The sequence below is a fragment of the Convolutriloba macropyga genome, chromosome 1, assembly GCF_964194025.1.
Source record: "Convolutriloba macropyga chromosome 1, txConMacr16.3, whole genome shotgun sequence".
NCBI classification, from domain to species: domain Eukaryota; kingdom Metazoa; phylum Xenacoelomorpha; order Acoela; family Convolutidae; genus Convolutriloba; species Convolutriloba macropyga.
In genome coordinates this window covers 17,656,957-17,684,081 of record NC_134468.1, presented here as the reverse complement: position 1 = coordinate 17,684,081, position 27,125 = coordinate 17,656,957, and the positions used below count along the sequence as shown (strand labels likewise).

At 32.8% G+C, this 27,125-nt stretch overlaps 1 protein-coding gene across 12 annotated transcripts in view; it reads right to left on the bottom strand.

Moving 5' to 3' along the window:
- Window positions 1-27,125, bottom strand: part of LOC142335874 (dystrobrevin beta-like) — a 203,811-nt gene that overhangs the window by 66,648 nt on the left and 110,038 nt on the right. For all 12 annotated transcript variants that reach the window (XM_075384249.1, XM_075384233.1, XM_075384241.1 and 9 more), the window contains one exon: window positions 15,253-15,434. In XM_075384249.1, the coding sequence (XP_075240364.1) occupies window positions 15,253-15,434 (182 nt within the window). The remainder of the gene's footprint in view (window positions 1-15,252; window positions 15,435-27,125) is intronic.

Here is a 27,125-nt window from a genome sequence, read left to right as displayed (position 1 = left end):
GGATTCCATTCTCGATTTCTCCGCTTCAATGGAAACACCGTTAAAGAAACCGCTGCATTGTTTCTTTGAATTTTCATTGCACTGCTAAAAGTCGAGTTTTTTAGGCCAAAAATGTACGATCAAGACGCTCCATTTCATCAGTCCGACATTTCCCAATTTCGTGGGATTGGACACTATAATATGAGCAGCAACGGTTTTATAAATGCGCAGAGAATCTACAATGCGTAATTAAATTCAAAATTGTGAAAAAAAACAAGCAAAAATACAACAAGAACTTAAATTTCAGAAAAGTAGCGCACTAAAGGAAAAGTGCCACATAGAAGCCATTTTTCTCTGGAGAAATAGGTATGCACGAGAGTGGTCAACAAATAATCCATATATCAACTCAAATTAAATGTAAGGGGCAAATTTAATGCAGCGTTTACAAACATCTTTGGGGAACAAAATCAAAAGAAAAATTTTCAGAAGCAACTTCAGAACGAAAATGTCAGGAATTTTGGAAAGAAAAGGACTAAGATTTTGTGCAAAAAGGGTGTGATATTTCTGAACTACGCTATGGTACCAAAAAACTACCTAAACCATAATTTGTGATCACTAAGCATGAATCGTTGTGAGAGTCAGCTGTGACATCTGCAATTTTGATCTCAGAGTCAGAGGTGTAACATCTACAATTTAAAAGGAAAAGAAGGATTCCATTCTCAATTTTTCCATACAAAGAGAAAAGATGGTTAACCATTCACCTTCTTTGTTTTCTGACCTATTTTATTACGCAGCTAAGGATCGTACTTTTGAGAACCAATGATATGGGAATAAGATTTCTTTGCCACTCTGATAAAAAGTTTTCACTACAGATTAGATTAGCGAAATTGAATCTCGTCTGACGCAACTGCCTAAAATTTCAAAAAAAAAGCAAGAGTTCTTATTTTAAAAAAGACGCCGAAAATTTGAAGCTAGAACAAGCGATTGTCTCAAGTTTTTGAGTTGTAATACAATTTATTGGACAATAAACTTTTGCTAAATGCACGAAGTAGCTACAATGCGTGATGAATATAAAATAGGGAGAAAATCACAAGCAAACATTTCAAGAACTTATCACTGAGGGAGGTAATACTGTGATGCAAAAGTGGAAGATAGTTAGCAACTTTTGTCCAAAAAGATTACAATGCACTAGAATGGCCAAACTATACATAATCCGTATATCAACCCAATTAAAAATAAAGGGACATTTTAATGCATAAGAAAAAATTTATTGAGAAAGTTAAAAGCGGAAGCAACTTTAGAAGGAAAATGGAAAACATTTTGGAAAAAAATGACTGACATGTTGCTAATAATGTGTAGTATTTTTAATGGTACCAAAATATATAGATCAAATATATTCATCGCTACGGACGAAAGGTTTAACATATACAGCCTAAAGGAAGGATTCCACTCTCAACTTCTCCTCTTAAACAGAACAGGCGGTTAAAAAAACCACTTTCCATGTTCTCATAGCTTTTTTATGACACTGATTAAGGTCAGATTTTCGTGGACCAAAGTTGTGGGAACAAGATTCTTTCATCACTCTGACAGAATTTTTAACTACAGTTTTTAAGATCAGTCAAATTGAGTGTCCTCTGACAAGATTGTCCGAAGTTTCAAAAAAAAGGGTTCTCAAATTAATGACGCGGAATATTTGAACCCAAACAAGAGTTTGTCTCAATTTTTTGGGTTGCAATACAATAATATGGTCAATAAATGGTTCTGATATTTTTGGAATATTTGAAAGAAAAAAGAACTTTGGATCGAGAATGAGATATAATGTGGAACGAAAAAGACTCAAGCTATCTAGCAAAAATGCGTTGTTAAATTACTGATTGGAGAGCAAAATATTGTTTTTATTGATGTTCTCGAATAAATTTTCAGGTGTAGGTAAATTTTTGGGAGCACAAATGCTCCTTTCACTGTCTTCTGGTAAACGGGCATCTAAAACTGCTCAGAAAAGAAACTAAAATAATCTTATCGTTGACAAATTTTTAACCGTTTTTGAAAGTGGCCAAGAAAGCAGAGTTCAGCAATCGAACAAGAAAGTCACGCCTTAAAGACTTAAAAAGGTCCAAAGAATAAATAGCAAAGAACCAGGACTGATAGCAATTAATTTCGTGTTTTTGGTAACGGAGAAAGGAATGTATTTAAAAAACATTCCTTTTAAATTTAAAGAAGGGTTCGCACACAAATACCGAATCTTGAAACACAGTATACACTCGAGAAACATCAACAAATTAAACTGACAACCTTAAAACCTAATTTGACTCGAATAGTAGAAGAATTGAAGGAGCTAGAGAGAATTGGCCTTCGATGTAACTTTGCGTCAAATGAAACCAAACTCATCATTTAAAAAATTCAGTAGACATTCTCGCAGTGTGCTGAATGGCCTCTTTGCTCTCAGGTACCAAAACTCTACAAAAATTCAGCGAAGAAATAATACGTTGAAAATTTCAGATCTTTTAAAATAATTCCACACCTTTACGTCTCTACTGATGTTTAAAAAAAGTACCAAGTGACACACATTTCATTCAGAACAATTGACTTCCAATTAAAACAAAATTATTATGACAGACTTTTAGAACTGAAGATCAAGGCCACATCGATGACAGAAATGTTTTGATTGTGCCTCATTAAATTTATTATTTTTATTCTTTAATATTGTAAAATAGATTTAAACCACAATTTTAGCTATTTGGGTTGACATAGATATGACACGCTGTATAATGTTCTTGATAAAACGTTGAAAAGCTAAGAACAAAAATTAAATGACATGTAATACCAACTAAAGTAAATATTGTCAAATTTATCCAAAGAAATTCATCCATGAATGAACCAGTTCTGATGAAAAATCCGCAAATAAAGATATAATCAAAAAATAAAGGGCAAAAATTCGAAAGGCGAGGAAATAGTAGGCTTGAACAAGTCAATCGCCAAGCTTGGCGTTTTCAAAAGTTCAGATCTTCCTTGCAAACGTCAAATTCATTTTGAAATTCCTGATTTTTTACTCTTTAGAACGGTAACTATAGAGCTGTATTCATTCACCGATTCACTCGAATAACAAAGCTGCTGGTCCGGATAATTTGACATATTATCTGTTAGAATCATGAAAATTAGCAGCATGCGTACATTTACAATTTGCCGTGAATGACTGCATCGAGAAAAGGAGGGATAAAACACCAGATAGTCTCGGCTGCTTTGCAAAAGTTATGCGCACTTCCTTCTAGTAAATGATAGAGTACATCGACCGGCACAAAAAAAATGAAAAGCTTGATACAATTTTATCAAATCTTCAAGACAACAACATGACCATTGTTTCCAGCTTCATAAACCTTGCAAAAGCCATCAATTCCATTTTATACTTCAATAAGTAGACAATACTATTAGCATTCGGTTAAAAAACATTCCATATTACTGAAGATGCCCGAATCATATGGGGTATCCAATAAAGCAAAAAAAAACTCTGTTTCATTTTTCTCTTTTTAATCGTAGAATTAAAACAACACTACTGTATTTTTCATGTAAAATTGTCATAAACGGAGTGCCTCGACGAATTGTTTTGGCTGATCGTTCTCTTGTACGTGAATAAATTTACCAATAGGATCGATGAAACAGCAGAAGTAATTGTGCTTGAAGGTGAAATTATTGCCCGCTACCTCTGTATGAAAAGCTGAAATATTCTTATTCAAAACAAAAAACGCGCAAATGAACAGGCTGACCCTGAATACGAACAAGGAGGCACGGTAATGTGCGTTTGCACATAAAGTTCCGAACCAGCTCATCCACAATTTTGGCATATTTTGAGCATAAATCAGTGGAGTAAGAAATGCCGCATTAGATTGATGAGATCAACCATTATTGATAAAGCAAATCAAGACGAACAGCAAAATCAAACAACAATAAAAACAAACATTAAATACATCCAAAACTTTATTTTCTTTTTTTAAAAAAAAAATATTATCAAGGTCGAAACAGCGTCAGGAAAAAACTGATGCTAAAAAACAAATTTTACTTAGCTAGAAATTATATGGAACCACTCCATAATAAGGCTCGGTAACAATTATACAAAAAAATAGCAAAGTTGAAAAATTGGCTTATATTTTTAAAAATTCTTAAATTAATCTCAAAGTAATGAAAACCATTAGACAGCAATCGAAAAAATCCAACATGTTTATTATCACATAAACCTTTTTAGGGCGCTAAGACCAGTCATTCTTCAATTTTTATCCGTTTGCAAAAAGAACAACAAATAGAGACAACAAACAAAAATTCGATTGAAACTCAAGAGAAAACACTGTTGAAGCCGTAAAGCCCAACTTTACCCATCAAAAAATGTAACTTTTAGCTTTCTTCCTTAGCAGGTATAGGGCACCCAATTATATCGTACCGAAAATTTCATTGCTAGGCACTTTTTTGAATCACCACCAACACTGGCGTCAAAGAAGCAAGCTGATTAGCTTGACTCTCTGACGTCCGGTAACAGCAACACCAACACCAAAATTTGTTACATTTAGCCTTCCCCAAAAGCCATTAAAGTTTTATGCACCCTCTCATTATTGAAAATAGGTAACAAAAAGATTAAAAAAAAGAGAAAAAAGGGTAAAATTAAGTAAAACTTTGTAATTATCGCAAAGAATTATTTTCAAAGTCATGAAAGCCCTTAGCTAGAAAGGGAAACAAATAAGAGATTCGTCTATTTGTCCACAGGAAGCGCTTGAGATCTGTAATTAGTCAGAACATGTTTTCCGTCTAAAAAAAACTCAAAAAGAGACAAAAATCAGAAATTAGTTTACTTTTTTTGCTAGAAACTGGTGTCGAAGCCAGTAAATTCATGACGAATTCTTTAAAGCTAATAGATTTTGTAAACTTACACCTTCATCCAACAACAATAAGGTCATATGTGATATGTATTTAACCAGATTGGGCAACATATAGACAAAAAAGAACAAAATTGCTAATTTAAAGTTTTTTAATTTTTCAAAACTATTGCTTTCAATTTCATGAAAGCCATCAGCTATCTACTCAAATCAGAATATCGACTCTTTTATAAACTGTTTATCGACGCTTTTATAGACTCTTTATCGACTCTAAATAGACAATATAAAAACGACTGTTAAAGACAAAAGTTAAAATTCGAACAAATTCTACGAGAAAGGGGCGTCAAAGCTGTTAAGATCACAATCTGTGCTTTAAAGACTTTTTTGTCTTTTATATTTTCAATTGTGGCTTTTTGTAAGGCCAATATTGTAAAAACTGAACTATGTTTTAAAGATTTTTTTTATCTTTTATATCTTCAATTGTGGCTTTTTGTAAGGCCAATATTGTAATAACTGAACTATGTTTTAAAGATTTTTTTTATCTTTTATATCTTCAATTGTGGCTTTTTTGTAAGGCCAATAATGTAATAATTGAACTATCAATAATGTGATAATGTGACAAAACGAGAAAAAATCGTGAAAAAGCGCCTATGCCTAAAAACAATAAAAATTTGAAATCTAGTAAAGTCAAAACCAAAAAACCATAACTCAACGCGTAAAACCTTGAAAAGAAAAATTTTAATTCAGTAGAAAAAAGAAAAAGAGCAAACATTTTTTCTTTGCTCACACTAAGCAACAAATTGACCAAATTAGGGGAAAAATAGTGGCAAAACTCAATAAGCGGTTGTTTATTTAAAAATCAAACGTTTTTAAAAGTCAAAACAACCATAATCTTTCGAGTGAAGAAAGTAGACAAATTAATTTGGAATTAATTAGGAAAACAATTGAACCTATCAACAGTGAGCTTTGATTTGAATTGTTCTGTTCTTTAAATTAGAAAAAAAAGATCGATTTTTAAAAAAGGCCGAACGGTTACAATCCTAATTTTTTTTGGATTGTAACAGACCAATATGGGACCCAAACCAGCCCTGCTTTTGCCGTTTGTCCATTAAGAACACTCAATATTTTCGAATGTTATAGATCTTGATAAATCGTTATTAAAAAGATCAAAATAATTGCTGCGTTTTTGATAATCATAGAGCAAAGTTAGCAAAAACTGCCAAATTTTAATTCCAGACTACTCTAAATGGAAATGGAAATAGGAATGGCCGGTTTTCAGTTTTAAAAGTTTGTGTTAGTTGTTCTTAAGTGTGTACTCCTCGCAATTTTTTGGGCAAAAGTGGACTAAGGAAGCTTATTTCGTGAAAAGGCTGATTTTTGAAATGTTTAGCCTAAATTTTAGAAAAAAAATTAAATCAAGTGAAACAGCAATACTTTTTTGTCTTTAAAAATAAATTAACAATGCTAATGTTGACAATTTTTACATATTACAGCAAAATTTGCGGAATTTTAGGCAAATTTTCCGGAAAATGTGAATAAAATAACGAAAAGCGGTCTACTATTCACAAAAATATAAACCACGATAAGTCGCTCTAGAAAACCAAATTCAAAAAAATCTTTTTTATTCCATATTTTACGCTGGACGGGCCATTTAAGGTAATTACTCACAACTCTCTACGATGAATATATCGATCGGTCAAAATTGTCTGAACAAAAAAAACCCATTTGAGTATATAGTTCCTCCTCGGAAAAATGAAACTGATTTAATATCGTAGTTTAAAGTTCGTCGTGAAGGCAAAAGTTTTGAATATTAGACCTCATCTGGATGCTGCAGGAAATGCAATTCAATGCTAACCGTTTTTGACAATCGAATGAATAAAAATTTGAGAAACATCGCTCGCAAAAAACGCTTAATTAATTTTTATAAGTTATCAATTTCTCATAAACGCAAGCACTCTCCTCGTCGACTCCTATTCTTAACTTTTGCATCAATTTTCTTAACTAATCTCAACCTACGATTCTCTTAAGGGTAGCTAATTGAAAACGTAAAGCACTTTTTCTACTTCAACGAACAAGCCATCTTCTAATACACACAAAGTTTGAACCAGCTTCTTTTTTGATAGGCTACTGGTCGCTAACTAAAGATACGTCGCTAAGGTCAAGTAGGTTATGTGCATTTGCTCCAGGAGGCACGTGCAACATTTAAAACTGTAAAACACCAAGCCATAATGTTGATTTTATAAATGTAATTCAAAGGATAGGAAATGGAATACTTTTTCGTGGTAGCAAAACAACATTTGATAGAAAATCTCACGAAATACCAGAACTATTGCCAAGAAACAATAGCAGGTAAAGGGCACCCAGGTATATCGTACCAAAAAACTTGATTGCTAGGCTATTTTTTGAAACACCACCAACACTGGCGTCAAAGAAGCAAGCTGATTAGCTTGACTCTCTGACGTCCGGTCACAGCAACACCAACACCAAAATTTGTTAAATTTAGCCTTCTCCAAAAGCCATTAAAGTTTTATGCGCCATCTCATCAATGAAAATAGGTAACAAAAAGATTTAAAAAAAAGAGAAAAAAGGGCAAAATTAAGTAACACTTTGTAATTTTCGCAAAGAATTATTTTCAAAGTGATGAAAGCCCTTAGCTAGAAAGGGAAACATATAAGAGATTCGTCTAATTGTTCACAGATCCGTCGAATTGTCGTCTAATTAGTCAGAACATGTCTTAAAAAAAGAACGTCAAAAAGAGACAAACATCAGAAATTAGTTTATTTTTTTTTTGCGATAAACTCGTGTCGAAGCCAGTAAATTCATGTCGAATTGTTTAAAGCTAATAGATTTTGTGAACTTACGCCTTTCTCCAACAACAATAAGGTCATGTGTGACATGTATTTAACGAGATTGGGCAACATATAGACAAAAAAGAACAAAAATGCAGATTTAAAATCTTTTTTAATTTTTGAAAACTATTGCTTTCAATTTCATGAAAGCCATTAGCTATCTACTCAAACCAGAATATACACTGTTTTACTCCTCCATAGAAACCAATGGGATAAGGAGATCTGTCATTTTCCTGGAGATTTTTCACGACTAAAAAGACAAAGTAAAAACGACTGTTAAAGACAAAAGTAAAAATTCAAATAAATTCTATGAGAAAGGGGCGTCAAAGCTGTTAAGATCACAATCTATGCCTTTGAAGACTTTATATTATTTATATCTTCAATTGTGTCTTTTTGTGAAGGCCAATAATGAAATAAGTGAACTACCAATAATGTGATATTTTGACAAAACGAGAAAAAATCGTGAAAAAGCGCCAATGCCTAAAAACAAAAAAAATTGTGAAATCTAGTAAAATCAAAGCCAAAACACCATAACTCAACGCGTAAACCCTTAAAAAGAATAAATTTCAATTCAGTAGAAAAAAGAAAAAGAGCAAGCATTCTTTTTTTGCTCACATTAAGCAACAAATTGACCAAATTAGGGGAAAATAGTGACAAAACTCAAAAAGCTGTTGTTTATTTGAAAATCAAACGTTTTTAAAAGTCAAAACAACAAAATCTTTCGAGTGAAGAAAGTAGACAAATTAATTGGGAACTAAATAGAAAAACAATTGAACCTATCAACAGTGTGCTTTGATTTGAATTGTTCTGTTCTTTAAATAACAAAAAAAGATCGATTTTTCTTTAAAAAGGCCGACAGGTTACAATCCAAATTGTTTTTGGATTACAACAGTCCAGGATGGGAAACAAACCAACCCTACTTTTGCCGTTTGTCCATTAAGAACACTGAATCATTTCGAAAGTTATAGATCTTGATAATTTGTTAATAAAAAGATCAAAATAAATGCTGCGTTTTTGATAATCATAGAACAAAATTAGCAGAAAACGGACAAATTTTAATTCCAGACTATTCTCAATGGAAGTGGAAATAGGACTAAACGCCGTTTAGTTTACAAAGATTGTGTTAGTTGTTCTTAAGTAAGTACTTCTCGCAAAATTTTTTGGCAAAAGTGGACTAAAGAAGCTTATTTCGTGAAAAGGCTGATTTTTGAAATATTTAGCCTAAATTTTAGAAAAAAAATAAATCAAGTGAATCAGCAATACTTTTTTGTCTTTAAAAAATTAACAATACTAATGTTGACAATGTTTACATATTGAAGCAAAATTTGCAAAAATTTCAGGCAAAATTTCCGGAAAATGTGAATAAAATAACGAATCGGTCTATTATTCACAAAAATTTAAACCACAATAACTCGCTCTAGAAAACAAAATTCAAAAAAATCTTTTTTATTCCATATTTTACGCTGGACGGGCTATTTAATGTAATTACTCACAACTCTCTACGATGAATATATCGATCGGTCAAATTTGTCTGAACAAAAAAAAACCCATTTGAGTATATAGTTCCTCCTCGGAAAAATGAAACCGATTTAATATCGTAGTTTAAAGTTCGTCGTGAAGGCAAAAGTTTTGAATATTAGACCTCATCTGGATGCTGCAGGAAATGCAATTCAATGCTAACCATTTTTGACAATCGAATGAATAAAAATTTGAGAAACATCGCTCGCAAAAAACGCTTAATTAATTTTTATAAGTTATCAATTTCTCATAAACGCAAGCACTCTCCTCGTCGACTCCTATTCTTAACTTTTGCATCATTTTTTTTAACTAATCCCAACCTACGGTTCTCTTAAGGGTAGCTAATTGAAAACGTAATGCACTTTTTCTACTTTAACGAACGTAAAGCGTTTTTTCTACTTTAAAAAAACGAACAAGCCATCTTCTAAAACACACAAAGTTTGAACCAGCTTCTTTTTTGACAGGCAACTGGTCGCTAACTAAAAAAGGTTGCTAAGTTCAGGTAGGGTAGTTGCATTTATTCCAGGAGGCACGTGCAATATTTAAAAATGTAAAACACCAAGCCATATTGTTGATTTTATAAATGTAATTCAAAGGTTAGGAAATGGATTACTTTTTCGTAGTAGCAAAACAAAATTTGTTAAGAAATCTCACGAAATACCAGAACTTTTGCCAAGAAACAATAGCAGGTAAAGGGCACCCAGGTATATCGTACCAAAAAACTTGATTGCTAGGCTCTTTTTTGAAACACCACCAACACTGGCGTCAAAGAAGCAAGCTGGTTAGCTTGACTCTCTGACGTCCGACCGCAGCAACACCAACACCACACAATCAAAATTACTAAACATCTTTGCGAGTTCCTAGCGCAAACTTTCGAAAAAAACAGCTTAAAAGGCACAAAAAATGAAATCACTCTTCTGTTCATCAATGAATGCAACACTGGAAAAAGCTTTGAGAAAGTCCTTCTTTGTTAAAAATGAGAATCGCTGCGTAAATCTTAAGGAAATCCGCGCCCTTGCAACATGTACACATTCCACTAAAAAGAGGCTATTCAAAAGCTATTTTGATGATTCGACGAAGGAAATAAGAACAAATCGTTTGAAGGAGAGCATAAATTTTATTGCGTTGATTTGCCTTTTAAGAAAATGCTTACCAATTTCGTTAGAAAAATAACTTACATTTTAAAAAAATAGTTGTATTAAAAATTTCGATCACAATCAAAAGCTATATTCGCTTCAGTGTACAATCGAGACTGGTGAAAATTTAACGTTTACCTAAAAATTGTGTAACCAGCCAATAAAACCTGTTGGTGAAAGATCAGAAAAGCAGAAAAACTTCTTCAACCCTGATTCTAGGTTCAGTATCTGTCGTCACGATAATGATATTGGTCACTGGATAGATGAACAACAAATAGAACGCATTTGGGATGAATTTGTATTAATTTTTGGTAGTATTAAACAGTCGCTAATTAGATCTTCAAAATTCACATTGGTAAGGACTTTGGGTAATGGGCACGCAAAATTCACGCAAAATTTAGGAGCAAAACTCATTCGGTAAAATTCCAGCTGACAAAAGAAAATATCACATAACCAAAAACTAAACAACGGCTACCAATTTGATAATAGGGTAATTAAGAATCGACCTGCCAAAAATTAGTCTTACTGCATTTCTGTATCTCTTAATTTTAGCTGCGCGTAGATCTGTTAGACACTGATTTAAAATTCAATTTTTGATTCACCAGAAATATAATTGAATCAGGAACGAACTAAAAGCCGCAAGGTATAAATCTACGGGAGGCAACAGCGAAGAAGCAGTTAAAAATACAAAAAGAAACAAAATCAGTTCAAACTTAAGCTAATGAAAAAAGGGCAAAACGGTAAATTTTTGCAGAAACTATTAGGACTTAATAAATCTAACTTTAATAGAAGACCCTCATTTGTGAGTTTTTATCTAAATTAACACAGTTAAAATCATTTGAACACACGTGATAATAGTTTTCTAAATCAATCCGAAGCTTTTAGATAGTTGGAAGCAGCTTACAAAACCTAAATTTCTACAGCTAATCATTTTAAACTGTTATCCAAAATCTCGGACTAATTTTTGTCTGCTCCAAAAGGTATAGATATGCAAAATAGGGAACAGTTGCGAAGAACTAGGAACAATTGTCAATTTTTGCTAGGGCATGAGGCTACAAAATTTTCCTGGAGTTGACAATGAATAAATCAATTGAACTTTTGCTATAACGCAATATCTTGTGAGTGTAATAAAAAAGGTCAATGCTCAACAAACGTAGGCAACATCAGCGACAAAAACACAAACTTTGAAGGATGTAGATGCATTTCTGATCTATTCTGTTTGAGCCACTGTTGGAATTTTTCGGAAAAGTCCAAAAACAGAGTCAACTGAAATTAATCGAATTGCTCTTTATGGACATCCGTATTAGCGATTTTTAACAATTGTTTAATGGATCTTTTGGACAATGTCCCACTCCAACAAAAAAGAATTTTCTTCAATGGAAGAATGTATTTCGTTTTGGCCCCACGGCTATTTTTGTTGCTGTTAAAAACTTTGCGCGGAAAGAGACAAAATCTCTTTTTCCCTTTAAAATTTAAAAAAAAAACCAAAATTTGAATCTAAGTTTCAAACATCTATTAGTAAATTTATCAGCATCCTGTCATCAACATCAACACACATTGCTCTCAAACGACAGGTGGCAAAAATTAATTCAGAAGGGGTGTAGGCTATACAAATTTTAACGGGTGCAAACAAGAAGTGGTGTAACCCTCGACCCCCACGTTTTACGTTTTAGACCGATACATTGAGCAAACGGTTATTAGGCCACTGAAATCTCCTGACATACAATCACTTTTTAAAATCACAGACTTAATTTTTGCAGTAGAGCATTTTTGAGATAATGTTCACGCATAAATCAAAAAGTCAAGCGTGAAACAGTCACCGAAAACATGAAATCGAAATAATGTCCTGGCAGAAAAGCAGAAACAGTCAAGTAAAAATGTTGCATAGCAAATACACACACATTGGCAATAATTGCTTCAAGTTTTGTTCGAGAAAAAAAAATGATCAAATGTATCGAAAGATTCTGCGAGCCACTTACAAAATGGAGAACAATAAAAATTGGTAATTAAAAAACTATTTACAATTTCTATTCTCAGCAAACACTCAAAAATTAATTACCTATGTTAAATTCAGAGTATAAGATTATTTATAGCATAATGCAAAAGTGTTAACAAATGCTTTTTCTTTGAAAAATTACGCAAGATCTGACTAAAAGTCCAAAAAAGCAAATTGACGTACACTAAACTAGCAGCAAAATATCAGAGAAAATTTGGCATTATTGATTAGTGTCTGATTTCACAAACTTTTGGAGAATATCACACTAAAATACTTCACTTTTTGTTTTCCTGTAGGAAAAAAAGGATGATCGACACAATAATTCATCGCTTGGTTCACATTGCTCTCAAAATATAGCCCGAGAAAGGGCCCAAAATGCCCGTTTGGCGAGCGCAATTATTATGACTCCATAACTGTTTGAATTGCAGAAAAATTATCAATGATCATCATCTCAAGACACCTAAAGATTTTAAAGAAGTCATCGTAAACCTATTGGTTTACGATGACTTCGCTAAAGATCAATACTTGGTAAAATTGAATTGATCCGCTATATATTTCTCACATCTCCATGGAAAATTGTACACAGACTCAACTAATCAATCACTGATATCATGCAGCATTCGTACATGGACTTCCTTAAAGTCAAGAAATTTAGAAAAACCTTTTAGCAAATTTTGCAACATTTCCTCTATTGTTCTCTACATATTAATTTTCTGATTTCCCCTTTTTAAAGCACGAAAAAGATCGAAAAATCTTTTTGTGATTGTACTTTCATTTTTTAATGCCTGTTCTATGCGTGTACCTCAAATATTCCACCGACTATCTGTCATTAGTTTACAATTTCTCTCAATGAAACTTTCAACAGAAAGATTGAATTGGCTCTTCTTTATCGCCGAATTTCTTAATTTTAACTTCACAATTGAACGATTCGTTTGTCGCTGTGTTTGCTTCTCAAAATAACTGTTATGGAAAAACTGTTGATTCAAAATCAAGCATTAATTTAAGCATCAGTTGATTGCATCAGTTTTAGCGTCGAATTCAGCTTCGAGTTTTCTTGTGGCTACTTTTTTCTCGACGGATGCAATCCTTGTTATCTCAGAGTAATGTTAAGACATACTTCATTACCGTCAGATTTCAGTAAGCCTTCATTTTGGATATTTAAACGAAAAAGATTAATTTGTTAAACTATAGTCGTACATTTACACCATTTTTTAAAATTATGTTTCCACCTAAATCGAAAGCAATAAATGACAAAAAAGAGAAACGACCAAAAATGTCCTTACGCAGGTTTATACAGGAAATATCTACCGAGTCAGCAATACCCAGGTTTAGGCCTCGAGTTATGAAAAGACTATGCTCGATGAAAAAAAGGTGGTATGAAAATACCATGCTGGACTGAACCAGTCCATGAAAAGAATTTAGCTGGACCTAATCGTTGGGCTAGAGTTTGACTCGACAAAAATTTTTGATTCTGGACTTTAGCTCGACCCAAATATGATGCTCGACTTTACCTCGACATAAAGTGTTCATGCTGGACCCAAAAAATTTACATTGGCACTGGAAATTGGTTTTTGCTCATAACGTAGTCAACGGGTTTTACGGTTCAAATTTTTCAATGTTTCTCATATTTCCAGAAAAACAAACTTTGCTAATATAAATATATTTGAAAAAGCGATTTTTAGAAACAAATGAACTAAATCATAACAAACTAATTTCATGGATGTTGAAGTGTCGTTTGTTAGAGCTTTGTTAACTAGCTGAATTCAGCCAAACAATATACCTATATTGCTTAATTGTGAAAACCATTTTATCTTAAGAATTTATTATTTCTTAAGATTGTTTGGCGGAAATCCACCTGTTTTTCGAAGTTGGACTGCCTGTTGTAACGCTAGTAAAAAAAGAATTATAGAAAAGTTAACTGTTATTAATCCCGCAAATGCGATCCTCGACTCATGAAAAGACCATGCTCGACCTATTAAAAGACCGTGTTCGACTTTAACTGGCTATGAAAATACTTAGCTGGACCCATGAAAAGACTTTAACTTGACTTTACCTAAGTTCTGGACTGTGTATTTATAGTCAATAAAGACCCCCCCACTAGAATTATAAAGTCTTTTCCTAAGTCGAGGTCTAAACCTGGGTATCATTAAATCAGAACGAAAACTGTAAACTGCAGAGATCTAGACATATTTCATCACAAGATTAAAGTTAGCGTAGAAGGTAATCTTGACTTCTCCGAAGATAAGATGCTAAAATAAGGTGCTAAAAATTATTCAACATCGGAAGGTGCATGTTCATTATTTGGTGAGCATTCATTTTAGCAGAGCGCTGCTCCTATCATTATTGAAAACTATGAAATGCCAGAAACAAATGAAACTACCTTCGCAATGATCACAAAATTACCAGACAAAGTTAACTTCAATTGAGTTCAACTGATAGAAGCAGAAATGCGCCGAACCAAGCCTCAAAATCACGGTCCGCAAAATCACTAGCCGAGCGAAAAATACAAGAGCGGCAGTCAACATTCAAGTACAATAAAAGGAAAAATATAAATAAGAGTCTGCTTTTAATTTGGGAAAGAAAGACTATTGAATTAATTGGGTGACTGTTTTTTTTTCAAACCGAGAAATATGATGGGGCTACAGTACACATTGCTCAAATACTTCGCAACAATTGCTTCAAACTTTGTTAAAGAAAAATTAATCAAATGTATCGAAAGATTCTGCGAGTCAGTTAAAAAATGGAGAAAAATAAAAATTGGTAATTAACGAACACTCAAAAAATAACTTCGTATGTTAAATTCAGAGTATAAGAGTATTTATAGCATAATGGAGGAGTGTTAAAAAGTGCTTTTTCTTTTCTCTGAGCTAGCTAATCATCTATTGAGTTGTGATCTATTTATAGACAGAACTGACCGAGAAGTGAGGGAAGCAAGACTTGAGGCTGTTGTTGGGCTCGTATCCGAAGGAGGGTCCCTCATGCACAGACGTGGGCAGAGCCAACACCTGCTTCAGGTAACTGTCGAATTTGGTCGTGTTCAGACATGAGCCATCCGAACTGCTTCCACCAGCATCACTCACCAGATTCTCAAACACATCTAAACAAAAGGAGCACTTGTTGACTTCGACTATTAAATAACAAAATTAAATTTTTAGTTTAGTAATAACTAAATTGAAACCATTATATTAAATTAGGGATCCTCATAATAAATGCGGACCATCTATAGTTTCATAAAAACCATCGTATTTTAGAGTCTGGTCCCAAAACAGTCTTTTTAGGCTTTGAAAAAATCTTTCGATAAAATCTTTCGATAAAATTAACTTAGCTGTAATTTATGAACTTTCCCTAGTAATGCAATGATTCTGAACGCGAGGGCTTAGTCAAGTAGTTGGACTGATCTCATTTTTAGGTTCGGTTGGTGCGATTAGTTATGAATGATAGTAAACTCAATAGGCAAATTACAAAAAAAAGAAATAATTATGCGCAATAGAAGTCACTAATTAAATTTTCTGTTTTCAGCTTTCGAAGTGTGAACATAACGTCGCTTCCAAAATTTGTTTCACATGATCATTTGAAGCAAATAGCGATGACATAAATAACAAAAGCCATATTTCGGCAGCTATAATTGAAATAATAATTTTAGTTTCTCTCCAGCTTTCTTTCAGTAGGCCAAAACGCCAGTTTTTCGATCCAGTGAATTTCGGTCCTTTCCTTTGGCCATGTCCAAGAAAACAACCCAAAAACCTTTTTAATGCAAAGGGTCAAATTTTTAATTAGGGTCAAACATGCTAGTGAAAATTCATCAACCTGAAATCTCCAGAGACAATACACAAATTCAGATACGTGCATTGGCACCCTTATAACACACTATTTTCACAGAAAATGCAAAAATATCAAATAAAGGTTTCCAGGCTATAAAAAGGACAAGAAGCCGAGCTGGAGAACGTTCGAACTGTTCTGTTCAAGAAACCCTATGAAACAGTTCGCGTTGGGCAGAAGTACTAGCTTTCTACAAAAAGGTGTCACACGCACTTTTTTTAAATAAAAAGTAGTCCGAATTCTAGCTTATCATTAACTTCCACTAACTAATGATAATAGAAAACAATGTGCAAAATAACAACAAACGTTAGCTTTACCATGCTCAATAGCTTGTTGCTAATACTTATCACAAATAAAAGGCATTATATAAGGCAATTATGGCAGCTAGCTTAAACCTCGGGAGGCTAGCCTTACTGGTGTGCAAAAGAAATGGGTCTTATTGAGAAGAAATCTTATGAAAACACATTGTCTAACACCTAACGACGTCAATCTAAAAAAATAGCCAACAGAAAATCTGTAGGTTTCAGCAAAAAGTTTATGAAATCTATCAATAATGAGACTAAGTTAGATGATGACAAAATCAAGAACAAAAATGAGAGGCTTCAGAAATCCCAAATGTTTTATCTGAAGGTCAATAAAACTATTAGATATAATTTTAAATTACAGAATTGATCCACTAATGAATCAAAAAGAAGCCACTGAAATCCTTCATAATCCAGAATATTTTCAATGACATCAATCACAGGTAAAATTGACAATTCTAAAAAATTTTGCATGAGAAGGTTGTCAGAGCCGGCAAAACAAAAGAATATTTAACCACAAACAACAAATAGATTCAATAGCGCCTTCTTTAGACGTCAATCTGACCAGTCATTAATGTGAAAATTTTTCTAACAAAAAAAAATTGAATCTCAAAATTGGGTAAACACGTCCAAATCAAAACGTTTAATTTTTGTAAACTCAAAATACCAAAACCCAGAAACCATTAACTAACAATAAAACCATTGAAAAAGTTCGATTTTATTTCAAGGGACGAAAAATAGCTGTCTTTGATGAGAATAAGCTGAAGGTCGACATATGAATGATATAAAAGATGCATAGTTCAACAGTACACGGACATTTTGTTAAGACAAACATACAATTTCATTAGAGCCATTAGACATCATCCGAAAACACGGTATAGCCAACTGGATTTTTTTTTATTAGTGAGACTAAGTCATGAAGCTGCAAAAAAAATGAAAAGTGCACGCGAACCACAAGAATTCAATATAAGTTTTCATAAACACTTTGTCAAAGCCTTAAAAAGTCTTAGCTCCTACTCGAAAGCTATTATGTTACAATCATTGAAGCACATTTTCATGCAAATGAGACTTGCGTTAATTGAGTTTTAACTAAGTAATTTACGTCATTAATTAACAAAAAAATAAACATTACGAAAATTGTTTTGAGCAGAAAGAACCCAATACAATCGGAACATTTTTTATTAAGTCATTAAGAGTCCATGAAGACACAAAGGGAACAACATTACCTCACACATAGATGCGGTCTCAACTAAAACACTCTTTTGCTCCAAATATTTTCGAAATAGAGAATTTGACATTTCATAATTTTCCAAAATATCAGAAAAAACAAACGATGCTTTTTGATACATGTCGAGTTAAATTATCAAATAAAAACGGGCAATACTTTAAGTCCAGACGACTCTCATATGAAGAAGAAACAAAACTAGCCCATTTATTGTCGAAAAAGATTGTGTTAGCAGTTTTCAGGTCTAAACATCTGGCAAACTTAAACACAGAATGCTAGAAAAGCATATTTGGCATCCATTTTGAAGAGAAAGTATGAAACTCGAAAAAAATGCCTTAAAATGTGAACAAAGAGAACAAAAATATTTAATTATATATTCTACGCTGGACGGGTTTTTTAACGATACCACAAACTACTCTCTACTATGAATATATTGATCGCCAAAAACTGACTGAACAAAAAAACCCAGTTGATTACATAGTTCCTCCATCCCACTAAAGTGGCATCGGAACAATTAAGAAACTGTCACTGATACACTTGACTAACGAAGCAGCGGACAGTGTGGTATAGTACATTCTTTTTTAAAAAAAAATCGTGGAAACTAGCAACACACAATTACATTCACCATTTCTCAAAGATGAGGACCGCAAATAAATCGAACAGCAGCAAATAATTAATAAAAATTTGATACATTTTTACAATAATTTTAAAGAAAAGTTGATAAAACTGAAAAGTGTCAAATTTTTAATAGCTTCAGACCTCACCACTCCAAACATCATGTGGATACCAGAAAATATTAAATATAGAACAAAATTTTTTTGAGTTCGAATGAATAAAAACTCGAGGAGTATTGCTCGCCAGAAAGACTCAATTAACTTCATAAGTTTTCGAATTCACTTACTCAAGCACTCTCCTCGTCAGCTCACTTGTACTGTCACGCTTATGTTTTCGTGACTCTCATGTTTTCGTGAGAGTCATCTGATCCTTTCAAGCACTTAAGTTTAGAATTTCTGGGAGCCTGTTTCCTACGTAAAAAGTACCGTTTCCTAAGTAAGAATAAACAAGCTTCACTTCTAATAGCAAAAAACTTGCCAATAAGGTTAGTTCCATTATAATGTAAACATTTTTTTAAAAATTTTGCTACTAAAATAACTCATGTTAGGGAGTTTGTATGAACAGTTTAAAAGCAAGTAAAAAAGAAAAAAAATTAAAGAAATCGTTTGTTCTTCATTTTGCAAGTTATGCATTTTGCATAATATGAGAAAAATTATTAAAAAGAAATGAAAAAAAAATCTTACTCAAATGCTCACCCTTACAATATGTAGACATTCCAGGAAAAAGGCAACCCAGTGGTGAAAAACCATTTTCATTTGAAGAAGGAAACCCCACAAAAAGTTTTTATGTGGCTGCAACTCATTGTAATGATTCTGTATAAGTTTTTTTTGATATTTGCTTTACTTACAAATAAAAAATTAGCTTGCATTTTTCAATTAAAAGTTGTCTAAATAATTTTGGGCGCCAGCCAAACCTAGATTTGTTTCAGCGAACAACCGAGACTGCTAAAATAAAATAAGTTAGCTACAAAACGGAGTTATCAACCAACAAACGCTCTTGCTGGTGAATGATCGGTTGCTGGGAATGAAAAAATGTTCTTCACCGCCTGATTTTAGCTTCTGAATATGAAAAGATTGTGTTAGCAGTTGTCACATCTAAATATCTGGAAAACTTATTCAAAAGCAAGATAGAAAAGCATATTTGGCACCACTTTTGAGGAGAAAGTCTGAAATTGGAAATAAAATTTGGGTTAAAACTAAGGAAAATGTCAACAAAAACAACGGAAATCGGTCCAGTTTTCACAAAACATTGAACTTTGATAAGTCCATCAAAAAATGAAATTAAAAAAAATCATTTCAATTAATTAATCTGCGTGGGACGGGCTTTTAAACGATAGCACTCGCAACTGCCTACAGAGAATATATCGGTCGGCGACAACTGACAGGACAAAAAGAGAATAAACAATTTGAGTATATAGTTACTCCCTCCCACTAAAGTGGTGTCGGAAAAGTAGCAGCAATATAGTTTTTATGTCCCAGGTCAAACTAAAAATCGTTTAAATAAAAATAATCAATCAGTCAGAATTTTTCCAATGTAGATCTATATAAATACGTTCAAATTCTTCTACTATTCACTATCTTTCTGCATCTCGTGATCTTGACCAAGTTCACAAAATTAATATTCAAGAGATATTAAACGGAGTTTGATAACACGCTGATTGTGAAGCGCTAAGGATTTAGAGAACCCAAACGATTGCTGCGAACACTGAGAGCTTTTTTTGTTCGTAAATTGGATCAACAGGGAACATTTTCGACATTAGAAGACGAGCTGCAAAATCAATCATTTTAGTCCGGAGCAAATTTAGCCAAGCAGAAAAACACAAAGAAATTGTTAAAAAAGTGAAATAGAGATTAAAAAATTGTAAAAAAGCATAAAATGAGCTTAACGAGTTTTTAATTGTTTCATATTGTATTCAGTCATAATTGAAGTTTACCAAGAATTATTATTCTCGATGGGAACTGTTCCTCTGGTAAAAAAATTTGAAAAAGTTTAAGCTGCTAGGAATTAAACAATGGTAAACTTGCGCCTCAAAAGCTAATGTTATTAATGAGACCGAATTAAATAAAAACTTAAAAGATAACCGGAAACCTGTTTATCCCATTCTAGAAAACAAAAGTTGAAAGGGTCCGACAAAGAATCTTTTAAGCAAGAAATCGCAAATAAAGATGATCACATGACCAATAAAATATAGGTGCTAAAAATTTTGTTTCAGAGCAGCTACTTAAACGATTCTCAGTAGTAAGAAAACAACAAGAAAAAAAACAATAAAAAACAACCAACTTCAGAAAAAATAGGATGAACTCGCTAAGGAAGCACAAAACTTTGAATTTATTCCGTCTTAAATTGGTGTCTCGTGCTAACTTAATGCTTGTGGTAGTGCTGCTTCAGCGAATTGGACGCAGTTTAGCGCAATTTAAGCAACCTATTTGTCTGCCCAAATTTTTAGTTGTTGATTGACCTTATTTGATTGAACTTTTGTTTTTTATTTGCCAATTTCGTAATTTTTGTTATCTCATTTTCAGTCTTAAACTCATTGAAATTTATTGAAAAGCTTTGAATTAGGGGCTTCTTTCAACTAGCTTTGTCATGTATATCTGATTTGTATCTGGTGATCTGAAAAAATAATGAAAATGACGCCAACTTGAATTAGAGTCTTTTACATAGAAAAACAAGACACTTTGTTTTTTTTTTTGCGGTGTGCGCTAAACTTCAAAAACATACCTAGCAGATTGCCACAAATAGCGGCCTTCGATTCCCATAACAGCGATTGGGATTGAAGAAACAGAAAAACAATAATAGAAATTGATTTCTAAAAAAAATTCGAAAGTGCGAGCCATTTCAATTGGATTTCTTAGCTATGCATACTCCGATTTTTTAATGAGAAGATGCAGGTGCTAGTGTCAATGTCAAAACGCAGTAGAGATGTTAACTATGACTTATAAGAACAAAGTTAGAGTAACATGCATCGATAGCTGGGCTTTATGAGTGTATCCCGTTCCTATTTGATTTCGTTTATCGATACTAATTCTGTTCACTTTAGATTGCTCAAATGAGCAACTGCTGTTTAAAAGCATTTCGAGTACAACGAGCCCAGAATTAAACTAGCCTAGAAAATTCAAAATTATTTCACGCAAAAATTTTAAGTTAAACCAAAACAAAATTTTTGTTCGACTCATTAGGATACATAGAAAGACACTATAATTCTTTGAAATTTAATGCAAAGCTTTAAGTTGGGTGATTCTTTCAACTAGCTTTGTCATGTTCATCTGATTTGTATCTGATGACCTGAAAATTTGATGAAATGGACGCCAACTTGAATTAGAGCCTTTTACTTAGAAAAACAGGACAATTCGTTGGTTCTGGTTACAAAACATCAAGTACACTTCGAGTACAATGAACAAAGAATGACTAAGCACGTCGAGTACAATGAGCGGAAAATGAAACTAGCCTACAAAAGTCAATGATTTCTTGCAAAAAGCTGATCAAGCTGTCAATTAAGGTAAACCAAAATAAATTTTTGCTCGACGCAGTAAGAAACATAGCCCCTTAAATCTTAAAACAATTCAAAGGATGTTCATTGACTAATCCAAAAAAAAGTAATCGAGTGAACTAAAAAGTGATTGGAAAAACCATTTAAAAACCAATAAAAAACAAATAAAAACTACTTAAAACCAAAATCAAAAAGCCATATGTGAACAAAAGACAACAAACGAGAAAGTCGTTTTCTCACTCTACTTTAAAACTAGAGAGAAAAAATTTCAATTTGCAAAACCACTGGCTTTTTCGCTCCACTTCCTGTTTCGGTTGGCTTGAACAAAATCATTTATGAAAATTCAATGATGTTCTTTGATACAAATCGAGTTTTATTAGCGAAAAACGAGCAAAAATTTCAGCCAGGAAGACATTTATGTGAATTAATGAAAGTATTCTAATTCTTCACCTAAACTTCATTTGTTTATCAATGTGTCTATAAGAAAAGGACAAAAAACCTGAAAAACTGACCAGTACAGAAAACTCGGAAGAATTCAATTTAAAACACAATGTCTAAGACCTAAAAACATCAATCGGAAAATATAGCCAACAGAAAAGCTGTTGGTTTCAGCAGAAAGTTGATGATACCTATCAATAATGAGACTACGTTAGATGATGACAAAATCCAGAACAAAAATTGAGAAGATTCAGAAAAACCAACTGTTTCATCTGAAGGTCTTTAAAACCATTAGACATAATTTTAAATTACTGAATTAATTCATTAATGCTTCAAAAAGAAGCCACTGAGATGATTCATAATCCATGATATTTTGAATGACTACAAAAGAACATCAATCACAGGTAGAAATTATCCATTGTAATAAATTTTGCGTGAGAAGTTTTTCGGAGCCGGCAAAAGAATAAAAAATTCACCTAAAAAACAAGCTGAAGGTCAACAGATGTATGACATAAAAGATGCATAGTTCAACAGTTCACTGATATGTTGTAAGGACAAGAATAAAAATTCATAGGAGCCATTATATATCATCTGAAAACACGGTACAGTTTTACTTGTACCAGTTTAAAAAGCCAACCGAAATTTTTTAATTAGTGAGACAAAGTCATGAAGCTGCAAAAAGAATGAAAAGTGCAGGCGAACCACAAGAATTCAATATAAATTTTTATAAACACTTTGTCAAAGCCTTAAAAAGCCTTAGCTCCTACTCGAAAGCTATTATGTTACAATCATTGAAGCATATTTTCATGCAAATCCGACTTGCGTTAATTGAGTTTCAATTCAATTAATTACGTCATTAAATAACAAAAAAATAAAGATTACAAAAATTATTGTGAGAACATTACAAAAAGAGAACAACATTAGCCAACCCATAGGTGCGGTCCCAACTAAAACCCCTTTTGCTCCAAATATTTTTGAAATAGAGAACTTGACATTTCATAATTTTCCAAAATATCAAAACGATAAATGATGCATTTTGATACATGTCGAGTTATATTAGCAAAAAAACGGGCAATACTTTAAGTCCAGACTACTCTCATATGAAGCAGAAACAAAAATAGCCCATTTATTGTCCAAAAAGATTGTGTTAGCAGTTTTCAGGTCTTAAAATCTGGCAAACTTAAACATAGAACGCTAGAAAAGCATATTTGGCATCCATTTCGAAGAGAGTCTGAAAAAATTAAGCTAAAATGTGAAAAAAGACAACGAAAATCAGTCGAATATTCACAAAAAATTAAATCTTGACATATGCCCCCCAAAAAAACACGAAACACAAGAAATCTTTTTAATTATATATTCTACGCTGGACGAGCTTTTTAATGATACCACTCACAACTCTCTACTATGAATATATCGATCGCCAAAAATTGACTGAACAAAAAAACCCAGTTGACTACATAGTTCCTCCATCCCACCAAATTGGCATTGGAACAACTAAAAAATTGTCCTTGATACAATCGACTGACGAAGCAGCGGACATGGTGGTATAGTACATTCATTTTTTTAAACAAAAACAATTCACCCAAAAAACAAGCTGAAGGTCAACAGATGTATGACACAAAAGATGCATAGTTCAACAGTTCACTGATATTTTGTTAAAGCAAACATATAACGTCCTTAGAGCCATAATATATCATCTGAAAACAAGGTACAGCTTTACCTGTAACAGTTTTAAAAGCCAAATAGATTATTTTTTATTAGAGAGACTAAGTCATGAAACTGCAAAAAGAATGAAAAAGTCCAGTCAAACACTTTGTCAAAACCCTACAAACCATGAGCTCATACTTAAAAACTAAAATGTTACGTCCATTGGAGCGCGTTGTCATGCATGTATGACTTGCGTTAATTGAGTTTTGATTTTAAACCATTTTCGTCATTTATTAAAAAAATACAATCATTGCAAAAATTATTTTGAGAAGCTCGCCTCCCAATACAATCCGAAATATTTTTTTGTAAGAGTCCGCGATGACACAAAGAGAACAACATCAGCCCTTATGTAGATGCGGTTCCAACTAAAACAGCCTTTTGTTCCAAATATTTTTGAAAGAGAATCTGACATATTATAATTTCTCAATATATCAAAAAATAAATGATGCATTTTGTTACGCATCGAGTCAAATCAGCACGAAACGGGCAATATTTCAAGTCCAGAGGAGCCTTATATGACGCGCAAGTAAAACTATAGCCCTTTTATTTTTCAAAAGGATTGTGTTAGCACATGTCATGTCTAAATATCTGGCAAAATTATACAAAGTGCGCTAGAAAACCATATTTGGCACTTCAGAGGAGAAACTCTGAAATGCGAAATAAAACATGGATTAAAATTAAGGGAAATGTGAACAAAAACAACCGAAATCGACCGAGTATTCACAAAACATTGATAAATCCCCCGAAAAAAAAATTTAAAAAATCTTATTTATATATTCTACGCTGGACGGGCTTCTTAATACCACTCACAAGTCTCTACTATAAATATATCGATCGGCCAATATTGACTGAACAGAAAACCTATTTGATTACATAGTTCCTCCCTCCCTCTAAAACAGGGACTGAACAACTAAAAAGTTGTCACTGACTCACTCGACTAACAAAGCAGCCGGACCAGGTGATGCGGTACATTTTTTTGTGAAAATTGTGAAAAATAGCAAAGTACAATTACATTCACAATTTGTCGTGATTGATGACGGCAACTAAATAACGGAATACATCGAACAGCCGCAAATAATTAATAAAGAGTTTCATACAATTTTACAATAATTTTCAGGAAAAATTGATAAAGTTGAAAATTTTATCAAATTTTTAATAGCGTCAGACCTCACGACACCAAACATCGTGTGGATACCAGAGATAATTATGTATCACTAATTTCTATCACTAAGTTCGAATGTATAATACTTCGAGGAATATTGCTCGCCAGAAACACTCAATTTACTTCATAAGTTGTCAAATTCTTTTAAACGCAAGCACTCTCCTCGTTGACTCACTTGTAATGTCAAGCTTATCTTTTCGTGACTTTCAAGTTATCGTGAAATTCATCTGATCCTTTGACGCACTTAAAGTTAGATTATTTGGGAGCCTGTTTCCTATGTAAAAAGTATGAAAAAAGCCAGATAACGATCTTAGGTAAAAAATTAAACAAACTTCACTTCTAATAGCGAAAAGGTTGCCAATGATGTTATATCTATTATAATGTAAATACTTTTTAACTTTGCTGCTAAATTGACTCATGTTCGGGAGTTTGTATCAACAGCTTGAAAGCTTGAAAATTTAGAGAAATCGTTTGTTCTTCATTTTGAGAGTTAAAAATTTTCCAAATTATTAGAAAATATTTTATTAACAAGAAAATAAATAATTTTCACCAAAATCTTACTCAAATGCTTACCCTTATAACTTGTAGACATTCAATGAAAAGGGCACCCAAGTCGCAATTCAACAACTATTTTCATTTCGAGAAGGAAAGACCACGAAAGTTTTAATGTACATTGCTTCTCATTGTACATTATTTTTACTGAGATTTATTTTTTTAAAACTTTTTGTACAACTGATTCCGTACAAAATTGCCGATATTTGCTTTTCTTACAAAAATGTTCTACAATTTGGTTATAAAATTAACTTGCATTTTTTGATCAAAAGTTGTCTGAATAACTTTGGGCACCAGCCAAACCTAGATTTGCTTCAGCGGAAAGCCTAGACTGGTAAAATATTATAAGTTAGCTACAAAACCAACAAAACCCTATTGTTGTTGAAGGATCGGTTGCTGGGGAATGAACAAATTTTCTTCACCGTCTGATTCTGGCTTCTGAGTCTACCATCTCGATTATCTGACGAATTACATTGGTCATTGGGTAGATATAAAACGTATAGAACTCTTTTGGACTAATATTTAATGAAATTCAGTTAGTATTTAACTGCCCCTAATTTAAATTTCAAAATTCACTCTGAATATGCTAAGTTCATTGGAGCTCATTTTCATGCAAATGGGGTTTGCGTTAATTAATAAAGGAACAAAAAATGCAAAAAAAAATTTGGGAAAAAAGATCGCGTCCCAATACAAACCGAACAATTTTTGATTGTAAAAGTCCACAAAGACACGAAGAGAACAACATTAGCCCTGATATAGATGCGGTTCCAACTAAAATACCCTTTTGTTCCAAATATTTTCGAATAAAGAATTTGGCATATCACAATTCTCCAATATATCAAAAAATGATGCATTTTCAAACCGATTGAATTAAATGAGCGAAAAACGGGCAAAGAGTGTCAGCAGCTGTCAGGTCTAAACATAAGCCAAACTTAAACAAAATGCGCCAGAAAAGCATATATGGAAACAATTTTGAGGAAAAATTCTGGAATTCGAAATGAAATTTGGGTTAAAAATAAGGAAAATGAGAACAAAAACAACGGAAATCGGTCCAGTTTTCACAAAATTTTAAAACTTGATAAGTCCACCGAAAAATGAAATTCAAAAAAAATCATTTTAATTATATAATCTACGCTGACCGGGCGTTTTAACGATAGCGCTCACAACTGTCTACGATGAATATATCGGTCGGCAAAAACCGACTGAACAAAAATATAACAACCCATCTGAGTATAAAGTTACTCCCTCCCACTAAATTGGGGTCCGGAAGAGGAGCAGCAATATAGTTTTTAAGTCCCAGTTAAAAATAAAAATTATTTAAACAAATATAATCCAAATGCCAAAATTTTCCAATGCAGAGCAAATCGGTTAGCAAAGCGGAGAAAGACAAAGATATTGTTAAAAACATGATATAGAGATTAAAAATTGGAAAAAAGCATAAAATGAGCCTAACCGGTGTTTAATTGTTCTGTCTTGTT